This window comes from Rhineura floridana, chromosome 3, assembly GCF_030035675.1.
Source record: "Rhineura floridana isolate rRhiFlo1 chromosome 3, rRhiFlo1.hap2, whole genome shotgun sequence".
In the NCBI taxonomy this organism is placed as follows: Eukaryota; Metazoa; Chordata; class Lepidosauria; order Squamata; family Rhineuridae; genus Rhineura; species Rhineura floridana.
The window spans coordinates 50,780,833-50,791,686 of NC_084482.1; the positions used below are offsets into that span (position 1 = coordinate 50,780,833).

A 10,854-nucleotide genomic window follows, 5' to 3' on the forward strand; every position below is an offset into this window, starting at 1 on the left:
AAACCAACAAAGAAACTTGTTGAAAGACTAAAAGATTTATCATGGCATAAGTTGTACCCATACCCATGTTTACAGGCAAAAGTTTGGGGTGGGAGGGATGCAATATTAACAAAACTTTTAAAAGGGAGAGTCCAGCATGAAGCTGCTAAGTTGGAATTCATTTGCAGGTTTGATGCTATCAGTCTCGGGCTCAACAGAGATTGAGAATGGCTAGCTCACTATAGAAAATAATCTCTTTAGGAGTTTATGTTCATTATTCATCATCCCTTAAGAGTACATCCTACTCAGTTTGCATCTTTTATGCTTTTGACTGAATTTCCTTTATACCAGTGTTTGTAATTTAACACTCCTCTTTTTGTGCATGGCTTGGGACCCTCTGCTCTCACTTTGAAATAATAACATTCCACCATCACCTCTCTACATATGACAAGCGAGGATAGCACTTCATGCGTGGGATGAAGTGGGCTCTGGCTCCCAAAAGCTTTTGCCACTGTAAATGTGTTGTCCTTCAAGGTGCTGCAAGACTCTTCTTTTCTTGTGGCGAGAGTGCCTCTTCTTCTGAGTTAAAGAGTTCAATTTGGAACAGGAAGTGGGGGGGAAGACAGGAAGTCCTGTTTTCAAGCAAGGTAAAAGGCACCTGCAGGCACCAAACAGCTGTTCTTATGCTATCCTATTAACAAGATTCTTTAATTAGAGGTATATATTGGCCAATCAGATAAGGAATCACATTCTAACCAATCTCCACTGAGTTCTTAGTGTTAATAAAACAGTGTGCCTTCATTGTACTATGGGCTAAATTGCACAATTACGTTTTGGGCTTATTTTGCACTGGGTACAAACCCAATTGAGAGTACTGATGCAAATAATCTTTTTGAAGCAAATAGGATACATTCAGATCTCAGCCTGCGTGCTCAAGCAGCCACTCCACCACTTCATTCTTTCATACATGGTAATGACCACAAATGTCACTATAGATCAGGGTTGAGGACCCTGTGGCTCTCCAAGTGTAGTTGGACTCCATCTGTAGATGGGGACCCAAAGCCAGGCAACACATCAGGGCAGCCAGCTTCATGGTTATTCAGGAAGAACAGAATAGCTGAGTCTTGAAGACAAGCTACCACAACACCAGTTTTTTACTTCTAGGTGACAGTTGTTCTGTCTTTTTACAGGAACTGTTTTTAATGTTTGAATGTTGGGGCTCTGCCAGCTTGGTTGGTTTTAATCTTGCTATTGCAGAGGTTGCCACTGTTAAATGCTCAAGGACAATGATGAAACTAAATGCAGTCAGTTTAATTCAAAGCCACATACTGAACAGTCCAATTTATATAGGATTTAAATCCTCCAAGGAAAGGCTTTCAAGCTTTTTTGAGCTCCAGAAAAATAGACTGTGAATAATTTTCCTTAATGCTGTGATTTGGAAGACACTATTTTCCCTCAAAAACCCCTCCGTGCGCATGCACACACACACACACACACACACTTTTCAGACAGACACAAAAAAACCGCTCGGCTGTTTCCTTCATCCTGTACTTCCAATAGTACTCGTCGTTCAAGAACCCATCCCTACTCCAGAAAATAGATGGGGTGGGATGGCCATACCGGTTTGCCCCTGTGTTAATATGGACAAAGGTGAATGATGGCTGAGGAGCTGGCTTTGCAAGGTTCCTGAAGTGGCGAGGGGTTTTGTTCCATAGGAAAGGTCTAAGTGCAGCTTTATAAATTGAAGAGTGTGGTGGGGGGAGTACTTTTCTGCTTTTCAAACTTTAAAAACCAAAATATTTAAATAAAAACCTCAACCTAAACAGCAACAACAACCTACTATTAGATTAAGACCTTTTGTACTATGTAAACATCAGCCGCAAAGCTGAGAGAGTACCAGTGACAAGCAAGAAAAAGCAGGGGGGAGGGGAACTTTATGAAAATTGCTGCTTCGAGCACCTGGAATTCCCCCCCCCAATATTTGCCTCAACAATTCTTTAAAGAAATCTTTATACATACGTGTATTTAAAATGGGGCAAGTATGGAAAGAGGGAAAAGGTATTGATGATACCTAGGCAGTGGCCATTTGCCTCGGACATTTAATCACATTCCAGAAGGTAATAGCAATGTATGCACTAGTTTAGGAAGGAAATCCATTGCTGGCTGTCGTGATTTATTTGCATTTGTATCTTACACTTCCTTCAAGAAGCTCAGGGCACCAGTCATAATTCTCTCTCCTCCCCCACTCGACTGCCACTCACCCATCCGGCCTCAAAAGGGTTGCCTTTTTATCCTCACAACACTCTTGTGAGTTGAGCTACATCAAGAGATAAAAGACTTGCCCGTAACGTTTTCAGTCCATTTCCTAGCTGAGTGGGCATGTTGAACCCATGTCCTCCTGATCCAAGCACATTGCTTGATTCACTTACACCACATTGGCTGCTGAGTACAGACAGCATGTGACATCCCTGCAACAGAAGCAGTATCTTGGGAGTATATGGAAAACATAGTTGTTGGGGGGGGGGCGGAAACAATTAACTGGGAATGAACTTAGAATTGTCTCTTGCTGTAATGCATTTATAAGGGTGGGAGTCAAGTAGGAAAAAGATAGACTTCAGCACATCACTGGCCAATGTATTCTGTGCTAAGTGGACCTTGGTCCAATCCGGAAAGGTAATATCCATCCTTTTAAGCAAGACTGTATGCTTGGGATCACTTAGCACAGGTTATTTATTTATTATTACATTTATATCCCACCCTTCCTCCCAGTAGAAGCCCAGGGCAGCAAACAAAAACAGTAAAAACACTCAAAAACAACATAAAAACAGACGTTGAAATATATTAAAACAAAAAATATTTAAAAACATATTAAAGCAAAATATCTTTAAAGACATCTTTTTTTAAAAAAAGCTTTAAAAATATCTTAAAAAGCAATTCCAACACAGACACACTGGGATATGGTCTCTACTTAAAAGGTTTGTTGAAAGAGGAAGGCGCCTTAACTGTTAAAGAGAGCCTGAGTATGCACCCTTGCTTTATAATTTTGACATACATTGGTAAACTACTGGGATTCTTGTAAAATAAAATAGATGGTCTCAGTTTGTACTATAGATAGTACAAGCCTGAATCTTAGAGAGTTGTAGCCAATGAAGTAGTCCCATTAATGGTTAGCACACAGACTTCCGCCTGCTGGACCTTCTCACCCTCTCTTTGTCTTTGTGTCCCCCAAAGGTGCTCCACAGGGTTGGGGGAAACCCAGAACATGTTTCATGGAGGCATGGGGAGAGGAGAGGGAGAAGAGGTCCAGTTGCACAGGCAGAAGTCCTTGTATTGACAGAATTACTTACACACTGAAGATTTCCATACAGGTCCATGCTGGAGGAAACCACACCCAATCAACAGTTCCCTGTAGCATTTTCCCATAACACACGTAATGCAAATTCAAACTACTGTACATACTAAAAATGCAACATGCTAAACAATCATGTTTGAAATAGCCTTTAATTGTGTACTTGTTTCTACCATGCATTGATAATAAATACAGGAGGTACCCTAGCCTTACTCCATCCTCTTCACTTAAGGCTTTTAAAGAACCCTTGTTTTGTAAACAGAACTGGATATCTATGCAGAGAAAGAAACATGCCTCACTTACATTTGGGGACCATAGCAGTAACTAAAAGTGGTTGATGTCCATATTTTAAATCTTGATAAGAGCCAGTTTGAGAGGAGGGAGCACTGTTTTCATTTGTACTGTAGTTGTGGAAAGAAGTTTGCTATATCATCTTTTAAAAAAATAGTTTTCAGTAGCAGGTGTTTACCACAACAAACCCAAAATTGGTATGTTAAGCAGACAGGTTTTGTTCTGTGCGTCTAAATGGTGACACTTCCAAAACAGATCCTGCCGCTTTCCAGCTCTTGAGTGGAGAAAAATATAGATGGCTTATTTTCTGCAGGATGTTTTCTGTGCCTCCCCTTCCCCCAAATAGCTCACTTTCTTTTCAGAATAACACAAGGTGTATCCCTTGCCAGCATTTTCCTTTTTCTGGGTGCCTTTCTGTTGTCGCCTCATTTCACTCCACCGCCAGTGGTTAGGATGTGGTTCTGCTGCTTTACAGCCACATGAAACCTAGATGAAGCACAGCATAACTTCCAACAACCGAGCCCTGATCTGTTTTGCAGTATTTATGTTCTTTCTGGGGGCACTTTTTAGAAAAGGCATTTAAGGGGTCGTCTCCCAGTCTTTGTCAGTTAGAGCCTACACTGGTGGCTAGAACAGCAAAATATGTAACTCCTCTTCCCCCTTTTCTCTTCTCTCTGTAGTATTCTCCAAGTATGCGAGCCACCTATCTTTCGGTTAATGATGATCACAGGCGACAGTATGGCAACGAATTTCCAGCCTAGCACTCACCTTGTAGAGAAAAGCCCACAACAAACAATGTTGCTATAGTGAAAAACCCAACAACAACTGAAGGTGCATGGACTGCAGGGAATAGAATTGCCTCCATAGTGAAGTGACGGAGAAGGGCTCTTGGAGAGGGAGTCAGCTGGAGAAGAGACCCACTGGCACGCCGGGTGGTCTTCCAGGGATTATCCCATGTGCTCAACTGGCAGCTTTTTTCTCTCACTGTGTTTAGTCTTCCTCTCTTGCACACACAGGATGGTAGCCAGTTCTTCCATCGTTGGAGCTAACTGCTCTGAAGTCTTCTCTTTGACTCGCCATCTCTTTCTGATCCCTTCTTTCCACCAGGGCATTGTCCTCCCCAAGCTTTGGGGTGGGGAGGTGGGGTGGAATTAGGTTTTGGACTGTCACAAGTTTGTGCACAGGCACAGTATGAATTCCTACTTTTGCCCCCCTCTGCACTGACTTAGGGGCTGTTTGTTCCATCATTGATGGTGTGGTTTGGGCTTTCTTTTTGTTTTATTAGAGCAAATAACAAAGACCAGTATACTGTACCAGTAAATAGAACGCTGACGTGGTGTACAGTGACCTAAGGGAAATGGGGTGTTTGCCACGAAAGAAAATGCTTCCACACCTCTGAGTCAAATGCAATACCAACCACTAGAGTGAATTTCCTTTTTCCTCTGGAGAGGCCTCTGCACAACAGCCTGTTGCTGGCTTGGCACTATGCTACTTTATCAACATCTCCTTTTGATAACACTTGTTTGCTATATAGTATGGTATGAGATCCATGCACAGTATTCTCCCTTGTCATTGGTCCCTTTGTTAATAGAATGAACATGCAATTCAGCAACCATTGCTTTGATGGCCTCGGGTATTATTTGGAACAAACTGGGGTTTTTCTATTCTTTTATATATTTTGTTTGTTCTGCATATTATAATAATTATTATTTTTGTTTTTCCTTCCAGTGTTTTTATATCAGCTATCCAAAGAGCATAACTTTTTTTTGGTCTTTTTAAAGAATTTTTATTAATTACACAAGGGTTTTTTTTATATGTCTGGATATTTTGTAAAGTCAATTTCTGTTTTTAGCACTGATTTTTCTTAAAAGAAAAATTAACCTCCCATGGCAATTGCATGCTATTATCTGTGTAGGGGAAAACTTTGACTCATTCAAGCATTCTTTTCTCTGACTACGAGGAGGGCCAGGGGTGGGATAAAAATAATGGCGGAAATTGGATTGGTATGAAATAGGGAGAAATGGCTTTGACTATTGCCACAAAGGTGTTCCTGACAATGTCTTGGCACAGTTTCCCTTGAGTAACGGCTTGTCCACTTTTCTCCAGCAATGGACAGGACTGTAATACAGCTAGCATCTTTGGAGGCTATTGAAAGTAATTCTTACTGTCAATGTTAATCAAGGGAGTCTTGCTAAACTAAAACTGTTGTTCATCGCTATAGTGATCATCACTCACACAGTTTTGGCTGTCAATAAAAATGGAGCGTGACTTTCCATTTCCATTCAGTATTGGAAAGAAGAATCCTTTTTGCCCTTCTCTTCTTCTGTGTATATGTGTGTGTCTCTGGGGAAAGGAGATATGTCTAGCTGGCAGTGGGGGACTGCTGGGGGATGGGAAGGGGATCAAAATATGTCTAAATGGATGAGTGGAATGTTATTTCACCTACAGGAGCTCTGATGCCACCCTCTTACTTGGGAGTAGCCAATGTGGTGCCCTCCAGGTACTGTTGGACTACCATCCCTGTCCATGGGTCATGCTGGATGGCAGTGATGGGAGTCAATTTCAGCAACATTTGGGAGACATCATGTTGGCTTCCCCTGCCTTACAGGTTTAATTTTACCTAAACCAATTTAACTCGCCTCTTTTTTAATATTTGCTTAGGCTGTGTTTCCCAATGAGTTGCTCAACATTTTGTACCTTGACATTGGAGGAAGAGAAAGCAATATATGAACATGCTCTCTCATGGGAACACAAAGAGATGGGTTAGCCACCAAAGCGCACAGAGAGAGAGAGAAAGCATTTATTAAACCTGGGGACTACAAATGAGACTTTCCAGGCGGCATCAGCCTGGATTAGTAGTATTTGGGCAGCACATTCTTCTGAATTGCTCCTGCCAACCATGGCACAGGGGCTAATAGTGCTAAAAACTGCAGAGGTACAAAGTTAGCCTCCTAAGCTACACGGAGGTTTAATTACTTGACAGCAATGACTCACTGTGTCTTTTATCAAGGATAACTTGTACATATGTATGGCAACATAATTTGAACATTCATCTTATATGTGGCAAACTACAACTTTAAGGCATGGGACAGGAAGAACCCTGAATTTTATGCTTTTAATTGTGTCACTGTAACAATACTGTTTAAAACTGTTTTTTTTAAAAACGCATGTGAACTAACCTCATCTCAGGCTCCTTCTGGAGCTATGCCTGATTTGTATGTACTGACTGGGAAACAAATAATAAACACTTGTACTAAAAGGTGACCTTCAACTGCTTGTGTTCTTAGATGTCTTCTTTTCCGCCGTCCCCCTGCAGTACAGAGCCATGTGTTTGAAATCAGACATTATTAGATGCGTCTCTGGAAATGATAGTTGTATGGGTTCAAAGGCCAGAGTAAATTTGGCTTTATAAAACACACCCGCATTCTCAAACTGACATGGTCTTTAAGAGAGATTCAATTCAAGGTCACGGAAGTACAGTGAGAGTCTGTGATTGCGCAGATTGCTAGATCTCACAGGCTGAATCACATAGCAAACGGCAGAATATAACTTCTGTCACAGAAAATGATGGTACCTGATGTGGGTTAGGTGACCATCATTCCTTCATAATACTGAGTAATACTATTTGCAGTTTTATTCCACATAGGGTCAATCAGTGTAGAACACAGCCAGTGGTTCAGCTTGTTCACTCACAATTAACATTCCTCTCTTCCCCTACCAGTGCTTAGAACTGCTTCTACATCCCTGATGTGTTAGAAAGAAAAACCGTTTGCCAACAAATAATAATAATAATAAACAGTTTGACTTGATCTTTATGCACTGAATGCAGTTCAGTGTAACTGCTCTCCCCCCAGCCTGGTTGTTCTGCTCTATGATTTTGTTCAAGGCTGGAATCAAGAACAGAAGGGTCCCTCCACATGCATTCAGCAAACCTCAGAAATCAGTTGCAGATTTGAGTTCCTATAAGGGTCACCCTGCTTTCTGACTATGATAACTCAACTAAATGTTTTAATTGCTTGTTTTTAGCTGTTTTATCAATTTTAATATTTTTTTGTAAACTGCTTAGAGGTCTTTTACAATCAAGGGGTATATAATTTATGTTAAATAAATGAAATAAAAATGGGTATTGGAATGTGCTTCATATTTTTGGTTCTGAAGCTAACCAGTGGGCAAATTACTGCTCTGACTTTTAGAATTTAAATAATAAAACAGTAAATCAAAAAAGTGTAGATTATGCCCAAATATGTAGTAGCTTTGTGGTATGTTCTGCAACATCTGAATTCACAGGTGAACAGAAATACCACAGGCAGCAAACCATAACCAGCTCCTTATCTCTCCTCCCCCCCCCCCATGCTGAATAGGACTAGAGCAGAAATTAAGCGTTAGGGGGGGAAAGATGTCCTTGCAGTCCCAATTCTGATTTGGCAGGCCCACAACCATTTCTTGTAAAGTTGTTGTTTTAAGACATGTTAAATGCCTTCAGGCGTTTAACATATTGTCTGCTTTGGTCCTAAAAAGAGAACACATGAGTAATTGGTGTGGCAATGTGGAAGACCTTGGAGCATCACTTGCCTTTGTCTTTTTGATGGACTTTGTAAACTATACAGTTGGCAATGAGCCATGAATCTCTTTCTGGATTGTACCAATTCAGGCAGAGAGGGAGCATGTACGCCTGAATGCTTCTCCAAGAGAAAAGTAACTGTGCATAAATTAGAATTTTTTGGGTAATCATTCTACCTAAAGAATGAGGAGGGAGAGCAGCAGGAAGGAATGTGGGGGGAAATGGGGGTGGGTCAGGATTCGGTTTCAATATATTGTGGAATAAGCATGGCAATCTCTGTCTAGCTGCTGTCTTCAGAACAGCTGGAAAATGTGGGAAAGGAACATATTCCAAGGTTTGCCTCTTAAATATAGAGAAGAGTGCCACCTTATGGCAAAAGCTGTCCTAGCATTAAACTGATCAGTCACACCATGCATGTAACCTATACATCAGCCTTTCCCAACAAGTGTGCCTCCAAATGTTGGACCACAATTCCCATCTTTCCTGACCATTGGCAATGCTAGCTGAGGCTGATGGGAGTTGTGGTCCAACAACATCTGGAGGCACACTGGTTGGTAAAGGGTGCTATACATAGTAGCATCCACAATGGTAGAGTGTTAGCAGTTCATCAGCTTTTTCATTGGCTCTTAGCTCACAGCTGGAGTATATTGAAGTGTTAATCACAACAGGTTTAGAGAGCATTAAAACATCAACAAATCTAAAGTTACCAACTGGTGATTAATAGTTCAAACTGCTGCTGAAGCCAAAAAAAAATTTTTTTTAAGTCTGGTAAGTGCTGCTTCCCAGGGGATGGTAGCAAAACCAGGAGGCAAGTTTACAATTAAGTCCTAGAAGCTGGCTCACACTTTTGACTCTGCCATCTACCGAAACCATTCCAACTGTGCAATGCTTTGCTTGCAATTTCACAGGATTTTTCCAGACGATCACCATAGCATGGAATGTAGTCATCTTCCTTCAAGTCCATGTAGGGTTATTGCATTTTCCCAGCACTCAAATCTCAAATTATTGTTGTTTGGCAAAATGTCTATTACCTCAGCTACAGGGGCCATAGTGATTTGGAAGTGTTTTCTAGAATTTGATTGTGCCAGTGTCATAGGCATGCATTTGATAATTAATACTAGTAACATGACGAATGAGCAACAGCTCCATTCCGTTAGGCTTATGCCATGCTTTGACCCTTAACACCAGCATGCAGGGCCAGATGTTCATGGTTTTTTTAAAGTTTGTTTAAGCTGGCTGCAGGGCCCCATACAGAACATACTCATGGATTGTGATGTTGCACCAGTTTCCTGCTCAATGTCCCTCTCCTGATGTCTGCTCTTAAAGGTGAATAGGAGCTAGAGGACAACTTTGGGCACAACATTCCAATCCAGACTAGGAGCACATTGCCGACAGAGTCCTCAGCTGCTTTTTCTTCACAATAAATGTTGCCAGTTTAAACATGCTTTTTTAAAGAAATAACCAGGAGTTTTGCACTTGGCCTCCCAAGAGAAGACTTGAGCAGAAGCTGAAACTGACTAACCTCAAGAAAAAGTGGCAGATATTCCTACCCATTTCATCAACCACCACCACCCCGAGTTCTCAATTTTTGCCTTGTGGTTTGAGGCGGACCAGCTATGGCGTTGGGAGGAGAACGTGCCAGGTAAGGGGAACTCGTCCCAGACAAGTTGTGTCTGTGCCTTGTTCCGGTTCTCCTCGTATCCACAGGACTGTTGGTTGTACTGTCAGCCAGCTCTCGGATCTCCAGGTGCTGCTTTTAAATGCTAGGTCGGTCATTAATAAAACTCCCCTTATCCAAGATTTGATTGTGGAGAAGGGTGCCGACCTTGCGTGCGTTACCGAAACCTGGGTGGGTGAGCAGGGAGGAGTTGCTCTTTCCCAGCTTTGCCCACCTGGGTATTCGGTGCAGCACTGTGGTAGATCTGAGGGCCGGGGAGGCGGGGTTGCTGTGGTCTATCGGAGTTCTTTCTCTCTCACCAAGCACCCTGTCCAGACAGCGACTGGTTTGGAGTGTCTTCATCTTGTGCTGGGCCAAGGAGACAGATTGGGAATACTATTGGTGTACCACCCACCTTGCTGCCCAATGGCTTCCCTAGCTGAGCTGACGGAGATAGTCTCGGAGGTATTGTTGAGATCCCCCAGACTTGTGGTACTGGGGGATGTCAACATTCATGCCGAGGCTGTCTTGTTCGGGGCGGCTCAGGACTTCATGGCCTCCATGACAACCATGGGGCTGTCTCAAGTTGCTACTGGCCCGACGCATGTATCAGGACATACTCTTGATTTGATCTTCGCCACTGGTCATGGAGATAGTGATCTGAGGGTGGGGTATTTTTCATCTACTCCATTGTCATGGACAGATCACCGCTTGCTGAGCTTTAGACTCACGACAACCCTTTCCCTCTGCAGAGGTGGGGGACCTATTAAGTTGATCCGCTCCCGGAGGCTTATGGATCCTGTTGCTTTCCAGAGCGCTCTGGGAGTTTTTCCGGCTGATAGTACTGGCACTCCTGTTGAGGCCATGGTCGATCTGTGGAATGCGGAGATGACCCGGGCCATTGACATGATTGCTCCTGTGCGCCCCCTTCGGTGCAGAACTCAAACAGCACCGTGGTATACCCCGGAGCTCAGAGTGATGAAGCAAGAGAGAAGGAGGCTAGAGTGCAGGTGGAGG

General features: G+C 42.5%; 1 protein-coding gene across 5 annotated transcripts in view; it reads left to right on the top strand.

The window, feature by feature from the left end:
• Positions 1–6,890, top strand: part of TTYH2 (tweety family member 2) — a 90,307-nt gene extending 83,417 nt beyond the window's left edge. For all 5 annotated transcript variants that reach the window (XM_061615705.1, XM_061615706.1, XM_061615709.1 and 2 more), the window contains one exon: positions 4,300–6,890. In XM_061615705.1, coding sequence (XP_061471689.1) covers positions 4,300–4,380 — 81 coding nt within the window. In that variant the 3' untranslated portion in view covers positions 4,381–6,890. The remainder of the gene's footprint in view (positions 1–4,299) is intronic.
• Positions 6,891–10,854: the final 3,964 nt, after the last annotated feature.